The sequence below is a fragment of the Strix aluco genome, chromosome 1, assembly GCF_031877795.1.
Source record: "Strix aluco isolate bStrAlu1 chromosome 1, bStrAlu1.hap1, whole genome shotgun sequence".
Classification (NCBI taxonomy): domain Eukaryota; kingdom Metazoa; phylum Chordata; class Aves; order Strigiformes; family Strigidae; genus Strix; species Strix aluco.
The window spans coordinates 51,214,654-51,239,077 of record NC_133931.1 but is presented as its reverse complement, the minus strand read 5'-3'; the positions used below and the strand labels follow the sequence as shown (position 1 = coordinate 51,239,077).

At 41.3% G+C, this 24,424-nt stretch overlaps 1 protein-coding gene across 4 annotated transcripts in view; it reads right to left on the bottom strand.

The window, feature by feature from the left end:
- Nucleotides 1–22,066, bottom strand: part of OSBPL1A (oxysterol binding protein like 1A) — a 76,656-nt gene extending 54,590 nt beyond the window's left edge. The window contains exons 1-13 of one of the 4 annotated variants that reach the window (XM_074820618.1): nucleotides 21,983–22,066; nucleotides 21,098–21,275; nucleotides 16,416–16,538; nucleotides 11,730–11,815; nucleotides 9,508–9,582; nucleotides 8,259–8,370; nucleotides 7,031–7,116; nucleotides 3,310–3,454; nucleotides 2,521–2,588; nucleotides 2,396–2,440; nucleotides 1,308–1,381; nucleotides 1,163–1,226; nucleotides 130–231 (exon numbers count right to left, since the gene is read on the bottom strand). In XM_074820618.1, coding sequence (XP_074676719.1) covers nucleotides 130–231; nucleotides 1,163–1,226; nucleotides 1,308–1,381; nucleotides 2,396–2,440; nucleotides 2,521–2,588; nucleotides 3,310–3,454; nucleotides 7,031–7,116; nucleotides 8,259–8,370; nucleotides 9,508–9,582; nucleotides 11,730–11,815; nucleotides 16,416–16,536 — 978 coding nt within the window. In that variant the 5' untranslated portion in view covers nucleotides 16,537–16,538; nucleotides 21,098–21,275; nucleotides 21,983–22,066. Of the gene's footprint in view, nucleotides 1–129; nucleotides 232–1,162; nucleotides 1,227–1,307; nucleotides 1,382–2,395; nucleotides 2,441–2,520; nucleotides 2,589–3,309; nucleotides 3,455–7,030; nucleotides 7,117–8,258; nucleotides 8,371–9,507; nucleotides 9,583–11,729; nucleotides 11,816–16,415; nucleotides 16,539–21,097; nucleotides 21,599–21,982 lie in introns of those variants that run through there. The other 3 variants (XM_074820624.1, XM_074820628.1, XM_074820633.1) reach the window with 3 other exon arrangements.
- Nucleotides 22,067–24,424: the final 2,358 nt, after the last annotated feature.

The window sequence follows — 24,424 nt, the reverse complement described above, 5'->3', positions numbered from 1 at the left end:
TATTACCAAGTCCTGATGATCAAGATACTGAACCCACGACTAATGCATCCAAGTATGGATAGCAAGTATGTAAATTATTAATTACAGAAGTTACTACATTTTAAAGTCTTTGATAAAGAGTCATATTACCTCTCTAGTTTGAGAAGGAAGGCTATTTTTAGGAATCTTGAAACGATGAACAGTGTCATCAAAACATCTGACAGAAAAGAAGCAACAGTCTGTAGATTTTACCTAAAGCAATGTGGAGAAAACACCAAATTAGTATGATGAATCAGTAAGGCAGGAAATTACTCTTAACTCAGAAGTTTTTGTCTCTGTTTTGATGCAAAACAACTATAGTTTACAAAAAGCTTGGTCAGAACAGTTTTGCAAAGTGTGCTGTCTCGCACCTTAACATGATGAATGAGAATACAGAGGTTCTTTATGTCAAAATATTGTATTTGCATATTTGCAGCACTTGATTCAGCCAAAATCTCAGCAGTAGTGCAAGATCACCAATATTAAAGAATATGTAGATACAGAAAAGTGAGAATCACTTTTCCTATAGTAAGAAAATATATAGCTGTAGTTTAACTTAACTTGTGGTGCCAATCTATAGAACTAGGAGAGGTTAGTTAAAGAAAGTGTACTGAAATTATCTGAAATGCATTTTTCTTAAACACTTTATCTTCCTGTATATTATAAATGACACTTTGCCTGTTCTTCCTCTGTCTCTTCACCCCTTCCAAAAGGGAATACCACAAGCTTAACAGAATTTAAGAAAGTTTTCCAAAAGTCACCTTCAGAATTGATCCAGTTCTCCAACTGAGATCAGCTTAAGTTACACAATCAGTCACAAGTAGCCAGTGACAGCTAAGGAGGAACTAGAGCTTTGCTATTCCGTATCACATGACCCAAACAGTTGTTTTGCACAACCAAAAAGGCATGCTTTTAGGAAGTCTTGTTTGTTTCAATCTTTAAGACTTTGGAAAGAAGTGAAGGAGCTTTATGGCCACTTTACATATAAGGATAATTTGCTGGACAAGAACCAGCATTTCTTGCAACAGCACAAGGTTTCTCCCTGTTTTATAACAATGGCATGCTTACCAACCCAGCTGAAGTTTTCATTGTCTAGGTATGGAACACCAACACATAAAAAAAAAATAGTCATTTCACTTCCTACCGTGCAGACAGCTTGTGTTAGATGCTTGCATCCCTGACGATGATCATTATTCACTGCATCAGCTCTTTGAAAGAAAAAGAGATTTAATGAAGTGAAGATGGGAATTATTTAAATCGCTTTTCAGAAATTTAAACACAGAACTTACTGTCTCCGATACCAGGAAAGGACTCCATGTTCTAGAACTATCCAGTAGAGTTTCCAACCAAAAAATCGTGAGCTCTAAAAAAAGAATTAAAAGAAAACACAACAATAAAGGCCAGACAAGGTTAACAGCTGAAGAGTACATCTGATAGCTTGAAGGCTATTACATACATTAGGAAAACATTTTAGGTTGTATATATCTTGGTGATCACAGCAACCTGAGAGTACTTTACAATTACAGTGCTATTCTCTTTTTTGGAAATACCTAAAGACAAGTTTTGTTGAGCATGCTATTCAGTTGGAACTGAAATACTAAAATGCTGCATTTTTTAATATTACAGGGGTTGTTATCACCACACAATTCTACTTTATAAAATCAAACAAGAAATAAAACACACAGATATCCAACTACAACATTTTACCTTTTCAAAATATAGTACATAGTTCTGGTTTAAAAACAGCTCCTTATATTACAATCATGAGTGAATACATAGGAAAATATACACTGAAGAAAACTTCAAAGATTTCATTAACAAATATAAAAATTAAGCATTTATGAAGAAGATTCAGAAATATTATTTTTTAACAAGGGAAAAAAGATTCACTTGACTATCAGAGCAAAACAAGCTTTAAACAACCATTTGACTGACATCTTCCCTCTAAGTTTTAAGATTTCCAGAACACGGTGAACTTGTGACAAAATATTAGTCACAGATTATTAAAGATATTGTATTAGTCATAGATTATTAAAGACATCTATTCAGGAAAGAAAAGAAAACCCCACACATTTTGCCCGCCACACAGACCAGGAACAAAGCCTTACCACAGTGAAGCTTTGTCACAAAAATTACCAAGAACTGATGAGAGATTTTAGGGACTAATGTTAAGATCAGAGTGCCATGAATCTAGGAACCGCTCCACCACACAGCCCATCTATAATTTATCCAATATACTTGATTAAAGTCAAATCATTTAATAAATGTATTATTGAAAAGTTCCCTCATTCATCAACTCTTACTTAAGTACAGAAAAGGACATATTGACATACTTTGAGATTTTACAAGCTATTTCAGAAAAGGAAATAAGATATACCTTCCATAGTAGACCTTCGAATCGTTTCAGGGGTTTGTTGATAACCTGCATAGAAATTAAAACTCATGTAGGAAAAACTTCAACTAGACAGCCTTGGCATTTTAAATGGATACAAAAGTTCCTACCTTTCCAGTTTTACCTCCCAGTATCAGTTTCATTTCTGCACCTTGTGCTAGATCAAGGGGTGTCTGATCTGTTTAGTAACCAAGACAAGGCATGAGAATTTGATGCAAATAAACCTAGATGTACTTAACTTAAAAAAATCTGACACTCTGTTTACCCATTAAAGTTTGGTCTCACAAACATCTATGTTTACTTTCAACTGGGGAACATTAGCTCCTTGGGGGCAGAAGACTAAAAAGGCTCTAAACTTTAGTGCACTGAACTGTCCTTCGGAGTTCTACTAGCCACAGAGAGGCCTTTGTTCTTTCTTGTTTTTAGCTCTTCATCTATATAAAACAGAACATTCACAAATATCAAGATAGAGGCATCTTTAATCAGATGACAAGTACACAGTTTGCATAACATCTGCATAAAGTTTTCCTGGATTTGCTTTCATTAAAAGCCTTCTTCTGAAGAGTCACTTTGTCTGGGCCACATCTTCAATCTTATCACTTTTTTTGTTACCTGTGCTCAGTGTTTAGCATCAAGAAAACAAAAGCCAGGCACATTTCATGGTTAAGACAGACAGCAGGAAGATTTTCTATAAATGGGAAAGTTTGGAAGAAGTATTTTGCTACAGTTCCTAAGTCTTCTGCAATTTAGTCAGTGTTGGGATTCCTTTATTATGATACAAAGCTTTTAAAGCACTGTAAGGTTTTCCCTGAACATTGAGTGCTATGTCACATAGCTTATAGAAGCTATTAAATGTCTGTCTCCTCTTAACACGTTATGCACTTTAATTTAGTACTCACCATTTTTGTTTCTTATTTTAGGATCTGCTCCATTTTTTAGAAGTTTCAGCGCACAGTGCTTATGGGCACGGTATGCTGCACAGTGCAATGGTGTGTTCCCCATCTGATCTGTACAGTTGATATCAGGTGGTTTGGGCTTGTTCAACTGGAAAAAACAACGTTTTGCTTACTTATCAGTTTTCATCCCTCTCCAGATGCCATGTTCATTCTTTTGAAAGATAGCTGTTCCTAACTAGGATGCTTCAGTGTAGATCTGGCAACAAAGAGGGCGTATAGCAAGTGTTATGAGAAGGGCAAGGACTACAACAAGCAAGCAAAATGTTCAGCTAGAGTAAGAAACTTCTCAGTGTTTTGCTTGCTATACACCTTCCACCTCTACTACACAATATCAAAACATTTATCTTACTCAGTTGCACAGTGCCAGAGAGAGTTGTCCAGCATTGCAGTTCAGTCATTTATATTGCTAGAATGGCCTTGTGATTCTACTGCCAAAATCTACTGTTCTCTGTAGAAGACTCCCAGGCACAGTCTGAAAGTTAGCACAGGCCAGGGCTAAATCCAGAACAAGTTTGTGTGGCCACCCTGTTTCAGAGAGTAAGAACTTTGTACAGAAGGGTGGCAGGCCTGGCAGTCTCAGTGACAGCCATCCTAGGCCATTTAGAAGTTCCCAGTATAGGCAGTCTGCTACACAAACAGTTTTGCTGCATTCTGAAGTCTATTGTGGGAATTTAAAAAGTTACAACTACTATGTAACTGAGGAAAAAACCCCTGAGTTTTACTTGGACGCAACAGAAATGTATTGAGAAACTGACCCCGTCAAAGAGAAGGGTCATTAGGCATGACACTACTAACCACCCTAAAATACCTCTACACTTCTACTCAAATATGTGGCTACTGGATGGGTACATGGGGGTTGGACTAGATGATCTTTAAAGGTCCCTTCCAACCCAAACTATTCTATGGAATATCAACCATTATAGTTAAGCTTCTAAGCCAAAGGGGACTGCCTTAATAGAAAGGCTAAGTTACTGTTAAGCACTCTTAGGAGACTACAGTTAGAAGTATGACAATTTTGAAGAAACTCAGTTTAAGCCTTCTGCATTAGCCATATGCTATCCTAGAGAAATCACTTCATAATAACAGAATTCCTATGGCAGCAATTTAAATTAGCATCATCAGTGACCACCCTAAATGTGCTTCCGAAATAGTCGTATAAACTGCTACAACTGTTATTTACAGTTCAACTGAAAAGAGAACACAAGTCAAAAAGAGACAGCTTGTGGAAGTACAATCTCATTAATACTGAGGTCAAATACCTGAGGATTCCTAGCTTTTAGCTCTGTTTACATCTGCCTTAACGCTGACTCCTGACTTCTTGCCTCCACACCTTTTAAGCCACATGCCTGTGCTTTCAGCAGCTTATATGCTGTTACAAGGCAATATTTTTAAGAAAGTTTCATGCATCAACTCACTGAGCTAAAACGGTCTCCAGTCATTTCAGTAGATGTACAGTATGTTTTTGAGAACTCACAGGAAGAATACACTGGTTTTGCCTTAAGTAGACTAAAAAGCCTGGGTTAAGACTCAGCTACTGAAGATCTAGCTTTTAGTAGCAAAACATACTCTGATCTAGTGAGAATCTTGACAAAAAAGAAGCACAGAAGCCACCACTACCATTTGAATTCAAGAAACTTCAGTAGAAGGAGCAGTTATAAAGTTAAAGTGCATGCAGGAAAAGAAGAAAAAAATGGTCTGAAGTCCAATTAGAAAGTTTAGAGAAACCGCACTATTAAATTCTCTCTTCCAGAAAATTGTGTTACAATATGTCCTTTTTTTTTTTTGGTAAAAATAATCAAAGTAAAGGAGAATTGACAATAAAATAAGTAACTGTCACTCTGATCCAAAAGCAGGGTAGTAGAGAACAAATTCTGGTGTGTTAGGTCTTCACAATAAAAGTAGATGTAAGCAGCTACAGTTTCATGAGCATTAAAAAAAGATACAATAGGAGCAGAAAGGCCTGAAAATCAGTAGGCAAGGTATGAGGAATTCTCAAGATAAAATGCAGTTCAGAAGAGCTACACAAATTCTCCACAGAGGTATTAACCTAAGGGTAGGAAAGTCAAGGAGGTTTACACCATAGAGCTGTAAGTGGAGAAAGTTCTTTGGACTTCCACATGAGTCAGAGACGTTTTAAGATTGTAATTAAATGGTCACAGATCCAAGTACTCACTGAAGGATTCCGAGAAAAACCTGTTATGAGTTGACTTAAAAACTGCCTTGGAGTCAAAAACGTGGTAAGTACTTTGAAAAGTTTTAGAGGTCAATGTATAGCTGTCCTCACATATAATGGAGCTCAATGATACTAAATATTTTTTAAAAATCACTTAGAAAATGTTTACAGGAGAGTTACAGGCACATGCATGGTTACATGCCACATGAGAAAAACCACAGTTCTTTAATGACAGATTTCTATGAGTCACCTTTTTCTAATTTCTTCCACATCAGTTTAAGGCTTAGTCAGCAACAAATGCAGAAAGTATTACAAATTACAAATTACCAGAATCAAAACCAGATCACTTATGCCAGTGTATTAATTACAATTAATACAATCATGACAGTGTATTAATGCACTATTCTTCCACATCTTAAGTGCTGTGTACAGCTCTGTTTCTCTCTCCATTTCAAAGAGGACAGTTCCAAGAAGTACAAATAAGAATTACAAGGATGACCAAAGATTTAAAAACAGTTTCCACACAAGGACGAGTTAGAAACCCAAAAGCTCTTCAGACTATAAGAGATAAATTTAGAGGATGGAAATAACAAATTTTGAATAGGTGTTCACTCTGGCTTCTAGGCAGAAAAGTAAAGAATGTCAAATTTCTCAAAATACAAATCTCACATTTGTGAATTTTCCATTAGAAGTATTCAGACTGCTTTGATGCCTTAAAAGGTATTACTAAAGGTGCTAACTAGGTAGAAAATGTTCCATACTGCAGGTCTTTCCTCCAAGGAAACTCTTCAGGACTCTCAAAAGCTTGAGTTCAAGCATTGAGACCCTGCTTCAAAACCCATCTGGATATGGTACTGGACAACCTGCTCTAGTTGACTCTGCTCTGCAAACAGGAGTTGGACTTGATCATCTCCAGAGGCACCGTCCAGTCCCAATTCTTGTGATTTGCTTCTCCGACAGCCTTACCATGCCATGGTATTGTTCAGCTTGCATTACTATGAGCATACACGCGCACATATGCACAGTTTTCAATTCCTGCTCAGCTTGAAATTGTGTTGTGCAGATGACTGCAGATGACATTAAAAACTACAGAGACTTCAGCTGCTATGGATGCTAACAACAAAAGCTTACTTTCAAGATTTAAAATAGGCCATACTGTGGTGAAAATGTAAGCACCCATGATATTAAGGTATCCACAAAAACAAACAAGCTTACATCAGTAGATCTAGAACCATTACACTCCTATTTACAACTAGCTGAAGAGTATTCAGAAACATGAAAGGAGATGAAAACCACTGTTTTGCAGCCTCCAACATGGAGGCTGGAAAACCCTTGAGGGTTCAACACCTTATCAACACAATACAGTGCACAGTACTAATATTCTGAAGTCACAGCACTCTGAAATGCAAGGGCTAACGTCTGGTGCTGTTACATTAGCATTATGGCTTGAACCACTTGACACAAAAGTATAAGAAGCACTTGAATTCTTACCAAGGCAGTCAGTTTCCCTGTTTCCCCTTCTCTTGCTGCTCCTAAGAGTTCTTCTTCCAGTTTCCTTTCTTGTGTCCTTTCCACTGCTATTTAAAAACCCCAAAATTTAAGGTCAGTGTCAATAAAGTAGCAAGTATACATAAAGTACAGCATTCAAGAAACTATATCAAAAAACATAGAGAAACAAGAGTTTCTAGTATTATTTATTTGGGACAGGTATAAATGGAATATTTATTCAGAAAAGTCTGTGTCAGAGCAAAAATATGTTCGAAACATGTGATATCTGACAAGATGTCTGAGCATGTATAGACAAGCACATATATATGCTGCTGTTATTATTTTGTAAACACTTACGACCCAACCCCACTCCCTACTAAAAGAGAAAACAGGGGAACTACGTGACACTCCCATCAGATTTTCCCTGTGTTCTTTTCAGTTTCTCTTCTACTCTTCCTATCATCCTACAGGAATTTTATTCTTTAACAATCCAGTAGATGAGCAGCAGAAAGGACTGCTAACTGTGCACTTGCATGTAGAATCAGAAGCAAAATCACTTTTCACGTATACAGTCAGTGGTATTGGACACAGAGCTTCAGCATTATTTAGGGGTATCCCATAATAATACCAGGAAGCACCACAGTTCTTGAACTCTCCAAAACTTATTATAAGCAGTGAGCCTATGTAAGTATTTGGGACCACCATCTCCCTCACTTTCAACACCTGTGAGGCAACAGAGGAAATAAGGGGAAGGGTTTTTACTTTTTTTTCCTTTTGAAATAACCTCTAAGACCACAATAGCAAGTCCTAAACTTGATCTAAAACTGGGTCACCTTTGCAAACTGTTCAGAATTTTGATCTTTAATGATTTTGTTGGCACAAAGTCACTTACTATTGAGTTTTTCCTCTTCCAGTGAGCTAAGGCTTTGACTGCCATGTATCATTGAGAGCTGTAGCAAGGATTATCCCAGCAGGAGTGAATAGTTACTTGGAATAATGCTATTGACATTCATGATACTTAACTCTCCAAGTCACTTCCAGACATATTGGGAAAAAAACCCCAACTGTCAGTACTGCAGACAAGAACCAAAAACTATTAACTTTTTTCTTTCTAATGATCAAATTTAAAAAGAAAATTCAACTGAGCTTCTGTAACTTGCAGGAGAAAGTCAGCTTTAAAATGTACAAGTGTTGAGAAAAAAAAAAAAAGGCTATGACCTATTAAAATTACCTTCCAACATATTCCTTATGTCTTTATCATGAGTAACTTCTTTTGCAGTTTCTCCACTCCCATTAACAATAGAAGTATCAGCATTATGCTGCAAGAGTAACATCACCACCTCCTGGAAAACAATTTGAAAAACACTGCTTATCTATCTCTGTTACAGCAAGGCCACAATCGGGCTTTCCAGCTATTGACATCCTGTAATATGAACTGTATAACAGCTTCTCACCACTGCTGACTTATGAAAACAGGAAGGGATGTTTTAGAGAGATTGAAGAGTGGGACTAACTGCAACCTTCTCTCTCACATGACTCAGACTGACAGAACTAACAGGAGATTAGTTAGAGCTGAACAGACTCTCTCTGATTTAAAAGCTGGTATAACTGGTGTGAATGCTGAATTTGACAAATAAAAATAGTATGGTTGGCTCTTCTGATAAGAGACTAAGTAGTAACTTCTTTGAAAGGGCCAAGAGGTTATCCATAGAGGTAGTACTAGTTTGGGAATGATGGTGGCATGTGGGGAACAATCAAACTAGTCTCAAATTACAGGCCTATAAAAAGCTCTTTAGTTATAGTTTTCTATGAAGAAACAGCACTTCCAGACACCAAATGAACCAGTGTGTCCTAATTTACAGTTTTCTTCCCCTCCAGAAGCCACTAAGATTAAAACAATGTGGTTTTTCTCTATGTAAATATGCAGTTGTTAGGAGGAACAACCCCTACTCCTTTTACTGTGTCAAACACTCCAGGCACAAACACAAAAATTAATCTGTTGTACTTTAGTAGCAGATGAGAGATCTTTACACTGGTTTCCACACGGTAATTAGCACCTGCAGCCAGAGGTAGTGCTGCTTCAGCATTTTCTCTGACACACAGCAGAAGCAGAACAGAAGCAACATCAGTTAGTTATACAACTGATGCACAGTGCTACAGTGGAAGACGACTACTATTTCTCCATCTGCAGGCAAAATCTTTGCCCACAAAAAGCAAAAAAAAACATGACAAAGTATACCAAGGAAAACCATGGACCAAGTCTTCTCCCATCTTCAAGAAAAAATATTTGTACCATGTTTTTTTTTTGGACAGTTATACCAGCTAGGCAGTATGCCTAGCACTTTTGAACACACTGTTAACAAAGCAGATAGTAAGCCATTTTTAGACACTGTAAAAAGCATCTTTAAGTGATCTTATTGTTAATATTTCCTTAATAACTCTATGATTGAGGCTTAAAAAAAAAAGCCAACGTACTTTACCTTACGTCCTGTGAAAGCTGCACGATGGAGTGGAGTGTCCCCCATGTCATTCAGCACATTCACATCTGCACCAGCCTAAACAGGAAGACCAAAAGACATCTGAGTGTCCTTCCAAGAAGAACTACATAGCTATTCCCCCTGACTGGGGGGGGAAAGAGGAGGATAGGACACTAATGTAGGCCTCATGGCAAATCAGATCAGAACTGTAGTACAGTCATCCTGGAAACAAAGATAAAATACATATGGAAGCTTCATAACCAACATTCTATAAACCACTTCAAAGAGGAAAAGCCTCATGCATTTTTTCCAGGCATCTCTGTCACTTTCAAGGCATACGGAAAGTAAGTTTAAGGCAGAGGTGGGGGTGTTTTTGGTTTGGTGATTTTTTGTTTGTTGGTTTTGGTTTTTTGTGTTTGGGGAAAAAAACCCCAAACAACTTAATGAAAGAACTGCAGTGGTACTATATAACAGGCATACATATATTATTACAGATGCACACTCAGTAGCACCAGCCTCCTGGTGCTCCTGATTTAGCAAGTGGTGTTCTCTCTAGGCACCTATTGCTGTTCCTCCCCTTGAAATGAAAACTTCCATGTCAGCATTAAGATGATACCATCTGAAATGTAACTTCTCTTCTCCCTTTTCTCTTCTACAATCTTAGTCTTGAATCTCCCTTCCTCTTATCACACACTTTCTTCATCCCATACCTTTTATCTGAAAGGAAGACCACTTACCACACTGCACAGGCACTGTTCCAGGAAACCAAGGAATCCTATCCTTCCCTCTTTAAGCTTTTCTTCTACACTGCTTTACCTAACCTCTCAAAGGGTCAGAAAGAAGGCAGGACATATTTAGCTGCATCACATACATTTAGATCACATAATTTAGCCAGGTCACTGTTGCCTGCCTAAAGTTAACTGATGAACCCAACTCTAGCTCCAAAGTTGTTTCTCTGCACAAAATCTAGGCACAAGTACACAGACACTTACATATGCTTAGCTTTCAGAGGTGCACAGCCTCCTTTATTATTTGAGTCATTCTAAAAAATCCCCTTTCAAGATCCCTATCAGCAAAGAAGAAAGCACAAAGTAACATACACTCTTCCTACTCTGCAAGTGTTGACAAATGCATTAAGTGACAAAACTTTACCTTTTGCTTTAAGTAGCCCTCTTGGATTGAGGACAGCATTATCTACTGAGCAAGTGTGTAGGCTAGAGAAGAACTTCTCAAAGGAATCTCAACTTTGTTTCCTGCTTTAGAGTCATGATTAGGGCTGGTAGCCTTTATTCCGAATGAAATTCAAGTTTAGATTAGCTACATTTGTATTCGAGGCTGTTCAGCATGTTCCTGTCATCTACAGCAAAATCTTTCAAACATGAATAGGGTATAATACAGTTAGGTTTGGTTCAAGACACCCGAGAGCTGATGGTAAAAAAATAAACTCAGAAACAACTGCAAATGCAGTGCAGATGTGACTATGAAGATACAAACAGGTCAGCTTTGACAACAGAGGTTCATAATTTCGAAGTTCATCACACAGTTCATTATTTCAAACATGTTAAAAAAAATAATGAGTCAAACTATGTTAGCCTGTGCCTGGAAAGAAACACATACAGGTTACTTTGCACAGAATTCTGGACGTAATTCTATGCACAGTATACAATTAGGTAACAGATTTTTTTTTTTTTTTTATTTGAAACATTTTAGCCTTTCCTACAACTCAGTAAGTGAAATTCCCTAAAGCATATACTTTGTGTACTACAGGAAGCTAGATCAGGTCCTTGAAGCTCTTACATTACTAGTATCAGATGCTGGCTTACTATATGCAGATAGCCACTAGGCTTGAAAAAGGCTGAAGCTTTCATGAGTGCATACCTATATACTGCACTTTAATTCCTACATTCAGGTGGTTACACAGACAAACATGCATACTCCATGAGAAAGACAATCTGACAAAGACTGTTCAGAGTATCAGCTGTATAATACTGTATAGACTTCTGGTATTATTTAGGGCCCCTGTAAACTGGGATGATCTGAATACCCCAACTATTCCATTCCTTAGTTTTAACAATCAGTTATCTCTGTGTTACGTGCAGATAAAGTGTGGGAGTGGCTCTGCCTCTCTACAAAGCTACCTTCTATCATAAAAACTTGAATAAATACTAACTGCTTCTATCATCACAAAATTTTCTGCCTTACATACAGAGGCACGTAGAACATACCTTCAGCAAACCCTCTACCACAACAGCATGTCCGAAGTAACAAGCAAGGTGAAGAGGTGTCCAACCCATATTAGATTTACTTCTGCCTAAAAGACAAAACAGGTAAATTAAGTTTTGGTCACACAATACAAAGATGATCTTGTCATGTGCTTGCAGGTTGGCACGGATGATCATTCTCCACAGCAACAGAGGAGAAAGCAGGCTGGAAGCATCAATACTATTTACGTCATCTGAATTACTAAATCAGGATGCAGCTTGAGAATATTAAATTCAAATTTACAAAATCTTTCTGGAAGAAGAAAGTCATGTAGTCTGATGGAGAATAAAACTTTTTTTCATGCAATACCTTGTTCTTCAACAGTAGCAAGAAGCTTCAGTTACTTTCATTCACTATGACAATAGCACGTACAAGTATACATTTTTCTTCTTTATCAAAACACTGTTTGGTTATTTTATTTCCTACACACAAATGAGAGGTAGGACAACCCATCTTCCAAACAGAGGATCCAAAACAAAACAGGTGGGATGACCTAATTTTTTTTGTCGTCTTATGCTAGTATTCATTTTTAATAAAGACAGCCTTACTAAGTATCATGATTTGAAATCTTTGTGCACTGTAGACCTCTTGTACCATCTACAGCTCTAAGCCTCTGCAGGAATGATAAGCATAGGCAGAAAGCAGGCACAGAAGTGACCATGCAAAGGAAACTATGATTTATGCTTTAAAGAGCATTTAAAGCATGCCCTGGAGGACTGGCTGTGTGAATGAAATTTAAAAATGGCCCTACAATCACTTTTTTAAAAGCAAGATATTAAACCATCAGCGATTACTAAGTTAACAACTCATGTTACTTTTCAATTGTAACACTCAATCGTATTAAGCAAAGCAGATTTGTGCCTTGTTTTTACTAAGCAACAGACCCACAGCATTCTAAGTGTCACCTAAAAGCTATCATTTTGTATTTGGAAGCAAAATGAAAATGAGGCATTAGAAATTGTACTGCCACCATTAATTTTTCCCCTTTCATGTATCCTCAAGCATTGAGGCTTGGAACATGCACAACACAAGTTTGCCCTGAGGAGACAAGACATTAGTACAAGGAAAAAAGACAACTGCTTGGTCTTGCAAGTTCATCATTCTTTCTGCTCTCATATTACAAACTAACATTAGAATGTGGTTCACAGCTGAAATATTTTCACATTTCTTCCAATTGTTTCCAGCTAACATTTCTGCCCTTTACTGGCAATTTCTTTTGTTATTTAATTCTCTTTCTTCTCAACTCCTTCTGTTGTTCCATCCCCACATTTAATACCTTCTTCTCACCCCAGTTTGGCCTACAACAGAGTTCCTGCCCTATGTGACTGATGGGCAGATGGTACCACAGAAGATAAATACTGTGTGAATCACTAACTCTGAGGCTATGTATGCTGGATAACATACTAAACGGACATCATTCATCCCTCAGTCTAATAGGGAAGAAGGTTCTTTCAAAGAACACAAAAGAGGTCTAAGTTGTACTGAATTCATACAGTTAGCCCAAGACAGTCATTAGTTACAGCATTAACAAGACAGTGCTGCTGCCGAAGAATTTGGTCATGATGAAAAAAAGTCAGGAACCTGTCCAGATTTGTAGTTCTTACTGAATAAAGTGCCACAGGCCCTTGTTCTGCATCCACTCGGAATGTTTGCGTTTCTGATGTTAGCTGACAAGTTACTTCCCAAGCTCTTGAGGTGTTTGTTACTTCTCTTCAAGGTGACCACAGTGTTTGCTCTTTTTTTTATTATTTCAAACCAGGACATCACTACGCTGGGGAGAATGGAAGCATAAGTAGAACTCACACAACAAAAAAAATTCCCCTACCCCTCCCACCCATTTCTTTGCTTCAATGCCAGTTAACTAGTTTAGAGAATGGAGACAAACTATGCCGTCATTTCCTGGTTGTGGTTTGCTAGGCTACAGTGCAGTCATTCAAATGGGTATTTTGCCATAACACGTTACTGACCATTGACCTTATTTTACAGTTTTCTTACCCTGTGAAGTCCTAGATATTCTATTTTCTTGTATTTAAGGAGAATGAGCCAACATAGACAGCCCCAGAAAACATGATCGTTTCAGATGAAACCCAGGTTTAGTGCTGTTTTAATGTGGATACCTTCTTTTAAAACCACTGAACTGAGAAAATCGGAAATGGAAGTTCACATCATTTGGCTGGATTCTCATCAAGCAATTCTTGCTTATCTGCAAGTGTTGACTGGCTAGAATCCAGTCACAACAGAGCAAGTACAAGAAGCCTGGACTTACTTTTTCTTCCTTCACTTTGGCTGAAATTGGGATGTTGTTGTCAGACTGCACACTTGTGAATCCAGACTACAGCCTCAGATAAGCTCACCCTTGGAAAGGCAACAGGTTTTACAAGATGCTGAAGGTAGGTTTTGATACCCAGGCACATAAATGTATTGGACTTATGTCTCCCAAGGCACACTCTGGGGGAAGTTTACACTACCTCCAGTACAGCCTTCCACCTGCTCCAAAAGTACTTTATTCCAAGCCAACTGTCATTGCCACATCAGATGCAAGTCCTGAAGGAACTGCTACACCATTGAAGACATTCCCCATACCCTGACTTTCTAGGGACATCTGATTATCCAGAAGGTAATGACAGAAGGACAAGAGGCTGTAGGGAAGAGAAGGAAGATTGAGGGTTGCAAAAATTCAGTTACAGTCTACAACCTCCATTTTAGTTAATTATCATGTGGTTATGCAATTACTATCTGGTAGTACCTAAAAGATCAGGATTTGCAGCAAGACACAGTGGTTTTGCTAGTGAGGAGGCAGAACGGCAGGGGTAGTTATACTGCAGAGGCTGTTTGGCCTGAATGTCTTAGGCTATTTTCAGTGGAGTACTCTATGGAGCAGAGTCACTGAAACAGTCGGTCTCTGAAGAGTGACTGTGGAAGAATAGAGCTTTAACTCTGAAGTTTCACACAACCAGAACAGTTCCCCCAGAGAACACTTTAGTTACACTTCTGTGTCCTCTAACATTTAGGAGAATCAGAACTTAAAAAGCAGATAATTCACTGTGTAGAGATTCCATATTCAGGATTATTTTGTTTAACCTAAACTATCACCAGCATGTTCCCTCCAGCTTCCCAGACCTCCCATTAGCAAGCATGTATTAGCTGGCTGGCCACGTACTGCTAAACTGGAAGAATAACAGCTAAGCACCATCTTTCCCTTCATTAGCTGAGTCTCTTCTGTGCTGCAGACTTTCACAATACTAACACTTGACTTTGCACAGGAATGCTGACCAGAGAACAATTTGCTTGATATAATACACAACTGCAGATTATGTCATTTCATTATGTTTTGTCTTCAGATTATGTTTAAGAACACATCTGAGAAAGCTCTGAAATCTCTTCTAAGCAGCAACTTCTTTATGGGTACTGTTGCATGAATCTTAACGTACTTCTATTCCAACTGTTTAGGCACTATACACACACTGTCATGAATATTTGCAAAGGACATACTTACGAGGGGGGAGGACTTCAACTTTGTTGATGTCTGTCTAGTTCCCCTTTAAATTATGAACTAGCTGCCTGAAGATGAAGTAGCAAGGGTTTGGGTTTTACAACTTGTTTTTCTGAGGTGAGCACATTAACTATTGGGAAAACACAGACATGGCTGAGTAGTCAAACAAAAGGATGAGTAAACCCATGATTAAGAGTGAGACTTGGGAAAGGGACAGAGCTTGTTCAGATAACAGGCTTCCCTGCTCTTCAGGGCAAGGTGTTCCCTCTGTCATGGCTGAGAGGAAGCACAGTTGCTCTCTCCCACTGCAGGACCATCTTCTCAGTGCTGCCTAACAGTTAAATGCTGAACAAAGAAGTACCAGTCTCTGTAGAAGGAGGGGGATAGACATACACTTTTTTTAAGTAACAAGAAACACATGTAAATACAGAGAAATACTACATGAATAAAGAAATAGGGTGGTCTGCAATTGCTAGCAAGCTTGCAAATCCAGCCCCAGTTTGAAGTTTCAGTGCTCAGCAAGCAAGTTGCTTAGCCATAGCTGTGTTTGCTATGCACATGCAAAACTTTAATGTTGGCCAAAGACCCAGACCCAGATGAATGGCAGTTTTACATTCTTTTCCCAAGTAATCTAGTATACTGCTAATGGTAAAAAGCATAAATTTGTTCTAACCATCCCTGCAAGTGTCAAGAGATGTAGCTGCGCCAACTACACGATAATGAAACGTGATTTTTTTTTTTAATTTTTTTATGCCCACCTAGCAGAGCACAAATAAATGACCTAACCTTCTCTAAAGTCATAATGGAGGCTCTTTACCTCCCTGAACCATCCCCTAGCACCATGGTCCGTTTTGTTTAGTGTTATAAAGCTCCAAAGTTGGCATAAGCATGAGCACAGGCAAAACCTTTGTTTTGTTGATGCTTCTAGCTTCTAGGAATTACTGAGTCTTTCTGTATGTTACAACCACCTGTACTCTGCTTTTATGATCTCTCCTGTATGCGAGTATGGCCTTAAGCCACAGGGTAAAAGCAGCTGTTTAAGTGTTTTTTTATTACTCTACTGAGCACTCCAAAGAAAGCAAGATACTATACATAACAGTTTCACTACATGTGGCTTCAACAGTGAGATTACAAACATTTCAGGAATACTACTAACCTTTACAGTTGATATCAAAGCTTATTTCTCCTCTGTCCATAGTATCCAACAGCTGTTTAACTTCCTCAGCATTTCCATTTCTAGCATCATGGAGAAGCTGCTGCTCTGCTTCAGTACTCATCTCTAATAAAGATATGAAAGAAATGATTTTGCAATCTCTTCATGCTGCTATAAGTTACAGCTTAATATTATGTCACTTTTCTTCCTTATTTAATACTCTAACACTTCTATGAGAAGGATAATTATTTCCTCTGTGGAACACATTTAATGTGCAAGTTGTTTTCAACAGTCCAGCACTCAGTCATGCCACTAAGAGGCATTAAAATTCCTCATGCAAAGCAGTTAAATAACATACCCACATTTTCCTGCTTCTCGGTTTTCTAGGTTCTAAGTGTGGCTTGGAAGTTGGAACTGTATGCCACAAACGAGGCAAGCTTTTCTACAAGTATAACTAGTAGGCATTTAGTTATTCCTCATAAGGTTTTCACCTTTATCCCTTAAGGTTTCCAGAAGCAACGCGGGGAAAAAAAATAAAATTATGTATGTCTATTAGCCCAAGTATTTCTTCAGAATTAACTGAGGCTTATTTTGGCTGCCAACCCTGGGGAACAGAATCTGTGTTCACATGGAGGTCCCAGGTACCCATCAGTGACTGGTACTATCAGCTCTTGAACTCAGATACCCAATACCCTCCAACCTTGACTTGAAGGGGAGTCAGATACTCAAACAACTTCGTAGATTTGACCTTATCTTTAAAAAATACAATAGTACAATATAAAGAAGTTAACATGCAACTATAAAAGATCACTAGCTAATCCTCATCTTACCACTACTCTTGAACTACAAAAAAGGGGTATTTACATCTTTCAAAGAAGGGAGAAAACAAAACCTGTTAGCACAGCTATTTTCACAGCTCTCTACTAGATAGGAAGCCTTAGACCTTTTGGCAAGCGATACTGCTACTTACCAGGTCTCCAGCAGAACACAGTTATTAAGTGATAATTTAACCTTTTTCCACACTGACAGAATCACAATCTGAAGTTGTTTTGCCTTTTTCTTTTAAATGTTATTACAACTATGAGACCCAGATGCACCACATCTCAGCACAGGCAAAAAGTAATTTTAATGTCCTATTTAAATACACTGCTTCTAAGAGGTGTCAAGAAGCAATTTTAAAAGCAGCCTCAAAAGACTGTGCTACAATACACAGTTCATTGCTGCTAAAAATAACAGTAAAAGAAGAGGTTGTCCAAATTTAGTGTTTCCAGTTTAGCATCTTCACCTGACACACTAGGTTTACCAGATCCTGCAGAATCTAGATTTCTGATGTCAGTTAATGATTGTAAATAACATTTCTCACCTCACGTAGTTCGCTTTCCTATACTAGCAGAGGTTTTGATTGGTCCCACAAACTGTTCACTCTGCTGCACAGGACAGGCAGCTTGATCGCACCACACACACTCATAGTTAAAACAGATGCAGGTAGCTTTTCAACTACTTTAAGATGAGAAGCCACTCAGTAAGAAAAGAGATAGTGAGAACACTGGGTAAGCAACAAAATGCCTGTAACAGTGACAGAGCTTGTAATACTCAAGACCGAGACAAGTCCGGAACAGGACAGACACCCAAGGCGCTAACAATAGAGAGTTTTCCCCTACCTTTTGCTCAATCAGCAAAGGGAGAGGGGGAATCTGTTTTCAAAAAATTTGACAGAGAAACTAAGCAAGCCCTTTCTAGCATGTTTCAGGAGAACAGACTGGATCAGTCACCTGCAATCTACCACAGACACAGGATACAGATGCCTTCTCCAGCAGTAGTTACACAATACTCTTGTTTGTGCCCGCTTTTCAGTTCTAGAAAAAAACAAAACAAAACAGTACTAGGCCTTCTAGTAATCCTTCAAGCCCTGAAGGTACCTTCTCCTTTGAACAGGAGTCTATCCACTTGTCTGAGGCAACACAGCAGTTACTGAGACAGGTATAATGTTCCTCAGTGAATCAGTTCTACCAGTGTCTAGAGAAAGATCAAAATCAAGTATGTTAAATGCGTTATTCTGTAATACTTTCTCTGAAGCTGAGTGATACTGTTTCAGGGGGACACAGAATGCAGCACTGTGAACTATACAAACAAAAGCTATGAAGATAGTTAGAGCTCATTTTGCTGGCCTACCCGTCAGGGATGAGGGGGGAAAAAAATAAAGCAAAGCTCATCCTTCATTTTCACCCCCTCCCACACAATATTTCTTTAGCAATCTCTCAAATGTCTGAGATGAAACACACTCCTATCATCACCCTGTATCATTTGTCAACATCCCACATACACAACAGGTATGAACAGCAATGCACTTTCAACACATTAAGAACCTGCAGCTTCCATTTGATATTGATGAGAAGGAAGAAAAGACTGCTTGGGAAGGGAACCAAGAAGCTGATCCAAATGCACAACTCTTGTATGCAGCAAGGCCAGTTATATACATGAGCAGAATCTTAAAACAGCTTAAGCTACGCAGAAAGCTGAATCACTGGATAAAATTACTGGCATGATTTTTCACCCCCCAAATAGTCATTAGGTTAACATCACTGATTTGTTTGTCTTACAGCAAATATTAGCAGTAGAATGACACACACGGTAACATAGCTAAGAAAAGTCTTTCTGCTTCACTGGTTTAGTCCTCAAAGACTTTGTCGTTTAGGCCAAGTCTCCAATTTCAAATACACTTTGTAAGCTGGAAGCATGAAACAATGCAAAAGAATGACTGCCTGGCTATTAGTCATAGTTAGAAGGATCATTCGCATGAAAATGTTCCTACAATTGTGGCTGGAAAGTGAATCTGCATGCAGTTACTCATCAGACAAGTGATCCAGAACCTAAAGTTTTAGCTAACAAGCTAAATGAAGTGCCTAAATGAAGCTGGCAGCAAGGGGGCTCTTAACAAAACTCAGAATAATCTTGAAAATACTGTTTTAAGCAACAGGATTTGCTCTATATTGGAGATGAGCAACCACCAACAGAAGTTTTGAGTGGCAAGTTTAGAGTACGGAAAGAAATCAATACACAGGCACCCAAACGCTATGCACTTACAACTGTACTTTGTACACCTGCACTCCTGTGCAGGCAGGAGCTCATTTGGTCACAAGACTCACCACCAAGAGAGCTCCAAAATCCTCACCCATAAGTTTTGAGGTACTGAGTCACACCATCAGCACTGAGGGAGAAACTTTAGTTTGGATTTATTAGCTATAAGATACTTCCAGCAGGTTAATCTATACGAATTGTGCTGCCTACATGCAAAGCTACTACCCACTCAAAGACAGTGGACATCTGTTCAGTCAGTGGTGCTGCCATCATCACCTTACTCCATTAATCAGCTGATATAGGTTAAACTGTCTTTCACAGCTCATCTTTATGCCTTGTGCTGTTGAAAGGCTTGTATGGTAGTCTCTACAGTCACTGGTATACCATAAGAAAACACAACAAGAATGATATTTAGCGTCTCCTATACAGCTGAGGCTGCAAGGCATTTCTGTTGAACTCATCAGGACTACCGGAGCAGTACTTGACTGCTAACTGAATCTTATCCTTTAAGAAGGTATAAAAAAATAGCATTGAGATGCTCTGCTTTTATCTTCTTCTATGAGACCTACATCAGAGTGATCTTCTCATGCTATTACAGCGTCTGTCTTCACACAGGGGTTGTTTCCAATAGAGTACAGAGCCCAGGTTACCACTCCACCTGCATGCCTAAGGGGAGTTTTGCAGAACACTTAACGATGAAAAGCCACCTAACTACCAATACACAAACTATCAACTGTACCCAACTGTTAGGAGAGAGTCCAAGCAAAAAAAGCTGCTTTTCTCACACAGCAGGCTACAAAGACCTAAAGTGCCATCCCTGACTACAGGGCAGCACTACTGATAAGACCCATTTGCTTTTGATTTCTTCTCCTGCTGAGGCCTCCTGCCATGTACACAGTCCAGAACAGCGACCACAGACACTAACCATAACATGGCTGGTTTTCACTCTGCTGCAGCTTGACAAGCAGCAGAAGCAGTACCGGCACTACCCAATTTAACGTTAAGGCTCTGGGTCAGCATCCACCGACTGCATAGGAAGTTTTCTGTTTGTGACAAATAGCTAAGGCTGGCAAAAAGCACAATGCTGGCTAGCATTTCAAGAGATCTCCCTCTAGCAATGAAAACCAGATTCCTGTAGTAAAGGATGGTACTTGCTCAGGAAAACCTCTTACATGTCCCAGCATGTACACACGCTTGTAAAGGAGGACAAAATGCACCAAACCACACAAACAGACAGAACCTGTCTACAAACCCACACAACGCTCCGTACTGACAGGAGTTGCTCCAAGAAGAGCTGCAGTACTAGAAGCACGAGTGATGCTATCTAAAAGTAGTTACTTTGATCTTCAGTTAAAGGGTTCTAGAAGTTGAACATGCTTGTGTGACACGGTACTTCATGTGAAAGCACCACCCGTGTAAAATCAAGTTACTGTCCGCTCAGCCGCGATTAACACGGATGCAGTAACACAGTACCTGTTCAATAGCACTGCCAATAGCTACTTGAACTAACCCTCGTTCCCAGGCATCTCCTGGCTGTTTTCTGCACGTAGTTTTGTTCTGCTACGTCAAAGACTTTCTTTCAGCCCAGGAGCTCCGAAACAGCTTACCAGAGCGAGTAGGAGCCCTCTCCGGCCTGGCAGGGCAGCCCCGTTCCCAGCACGCCGGAGCTTCAGCGGCACCGCTGCGGTTCTCCGCCCGCGCCTGGAATCGCGCAGTTCGTTTCCGTAGCGGGAACCACTTTTTTAAGGCGACAGGCTCACGCGTCACAGCAGCTGCACTTCTCGCCTAAGGCAAAGGCGCGCTCAGACCCCCGCACCCGGAGCCACCGGCCGCCCGCAACTCCGCCGCGGGGACGGGGCTGCTGCAGGGAGGCGGCGGCGGAGGGAGGGCCACAGCGGGCACTCACGGCGCTTCCCGAAAGCCCGAGCCCCCCCCCGACCCCCAGCTCCCACAGCTGCCTCAGCTCCTCAGCCCCGAGCCCAGCCTCACTTCGGGCCGCCCCCCCGCTCCGAGAGGGGGACGCAGCGACACCCCCAACCCCGAACACGCTCCCGGCGGCTGCGGAGGAGCGGCAGCGCCTGAGGCGCCCAGCGAAGCGGGGTCCCCCCGGGGCGGGGGGGGGGGGCACGCACTCTCCTCAGGCAGCGCCGGCCCCGCAGGCCTCCCCGGCCCGGCCCTCACAGCCCCGCTGCGCCCCTCGCAGCCGGCTCTGGCTAAACTCAGGCAGGCGGGTGGGCGGCGCCGGCTCGGGAGCAGCCCGGGGAGAAGGGACAGCAAGAGACGCAATAACGGCAGCAACAAAGCAAACGCCGCAGCGGGAGGGCGCGTCTCCTGCCGTTCCCGTGTCGCTTCTCCCCTCCGCCCTCCCTCCGCGTCGCGGAAGAAAATACGCCCGCGGCGGGTGGGCTGACCCGCCGCCAGCCTCACCGCGCCGCTCCTCACCGCCCCGCTCCGCGCAGCTCCCCCCGCCCCCCCCGCTGTGCGATACGCACCGGCCCCGCACGTGACCGGCGGCGGCGCCTCGACAGCACGGGCCGCTCCCCCCCCGCCCCGCGCAGAGCGGGCGGCGCGGGCTCCCGGCGGGGCGGGGCTCCGCCCGCCTCGCCACGGCCACGCCCCCCTCGGCCCGGCCCACGGGGCTGGGGGCGGCGGCCGCTTCGGGCTCCCCACCCCTGGGCGGGGTGGGCACCAGTGGGGCCGTGCCGGGGGCTCCCTACAGCCCGCCGGGGCCTGACCGTTTTCTGAGGGAAACGAGGCCACAGCGGGCGCAGCCGGCGGCGGCCGCCCTTCCCAGGAACGCCCCTGCGACCCCGCGGCGGCCCGGCAGATACCGCCCCGTTCCCGCTCGGGTTCGCCTGTCGGCACAGCCCCAGCTCCCCCCTGCCCTGAGCGCACCCCAGCCCGCGCCTCCGCTGAGGGGAGCTACGAAAGGGGGACGGAACAGGCGGCGGGGACGTGGGGACACCGGTAGAGTACGAGGGGGAAAAAAGGGTGACCCTGGAAATCACTTCAGTTTCGTATACAAATGAGGTGCAAGTAAAAGGAAATTGCAAATACATGCATCGCTCCTAATAACAGCATGCCCAAAAGCCCCAAGAGACCCAGAATTTTGGTACTACTGGAGACAAAAAGTGAAGTACTCCCTTGGTTCAGGGCCCTTTGGTCCACGACCTGTTCATCCTCCCCATCTGTTTGTCCTGCCCTTATTCTCCACTACATCTTTCACCTGAAGCCAATGGCCAGTACCTTGTTTTTCTGCCTTTAGCACCTGAGAGGGGTTTTGCATTTTGAAAGCTCTCACTGTGCCTTTGAAATCCTGCAGGGATTTATTAAGAGAGCAGGGAAACTTTGTAGTGTTGAGGCATGACCGAGTCTGTGTCGTATGCAGAAAGAGTGCTGAAAAGGCAGGGCAGGAGCCACAGGTGCCATGAGAAACTATCTCAAAAGATTAGGATGAAACTTCTGTTCTGAAAGTGGGCAAGTTTAAACCTGAGCAATTCTTGTGAAACTCTTGAGACGGAAATAATGAAGCATGCTTCATTTTTCTGTATGGTCTATAGCTACGTGTATTTTTAATGTTTTAGGAATGACGTACTAAAGAAGAAAAGGAACAGTTCCACACCTGCAGAGATAACACAAATTTACCGTGTTTGGACTTTTCCTGCTTTTCATTCTTTTAAATTAGTTTGTCATAGTTATGAGATTTCCTTCCAGGGATGCTTCAGCAATAAGTATATGCCATCTGAGAAGCTTCAGTGAAGGATCACGTTGACTTTCTTTCCTTAGGAGCAGATCTTCAAGTAGCTGTCCTTACTTTCAGAGCACTAGCTGTTTCATGCCCACACTCATATCTTTTCCTATGCTCTTGGCCACAGCTGTCAGTCTGTCTAAGCTTTTTTCCCCTTAGTTCTTCCTCTTGCTTCTGGCTTTGAGCCATCTTTCACAATGCCATAACTGCTCCAAGCAACCTCACAATAAAATCAAGCACCCCTCCCTTTTCCTATTTTGTATTATATTTTACATACACAAATATTATATAAAAATATTTCTATTATTTTCTCATATTTACTATAATTTTTGTAATAAAATGAAAGTATCAGCATCCCCCTACTCTATAACCCATTGCAATACAGCACAGAGTTTATAGCACAGAACTTTACTCTTCAGCCAGTCACTGTACTTCAGTTCCCTGTTCTGCACCAGGCAGTAGGGGCAATGAACTGAGAGGGACAGCCCAGGTTTTTTCTCTGAACCTCACCAAGAAAGGCCTGACAACAAATGACTTAATAAAGATACTGTTTTAAAAAGATGGAATAGAGAAGAGTAATACAGACAGCAAGTGAAATTTATGCCCCTTCAGATGCTGTGAACCCCACATTCCTGCAGCACTGGACTGACGCTGAATGGATTCCTCCCACGGCACGCTGCACAGATTCCATCTGTGGAGGGAAGCTCCTCTTTGGTCATTCGGGGTACTTTAATTTTTTTACAAGAAGACAGCTATTCATAAAGGATGTTCACATGAGAAGTTCTTGCTGCACTTTTAGATAAAGGTAAGGCCACGCAGGTGGTGTAATCACCTGCACCAAGCAGGAGCTGCCTGCAGGCTCCTCTGTGACAAGGAGCTGGTGGAACTTATCCTGCAGGCAAGGGCTTTGCGTGCCACAACACAGGCCTGAAAGCAGGAGAGCACAGACCTGGGTCTGCTCAGGTTTACCGTGCTGTGGATCACTGACTCCTGGATGTACAGTGGTCATCTGGTCAGGATCACTACACTCCCCCTGCTTCCAGCATCTTCAAAGAATGTCTATTTTTCACCGATGTTTTGCCTCTTTGCACATCCTAGAGTAATATCCAGTGTGTTTTGGGCTTTGAAGTGTGGAAATGAGAAAAACAGCATTGCTGATATCAAGGGTTCTTTCTGTTTTGAGCAT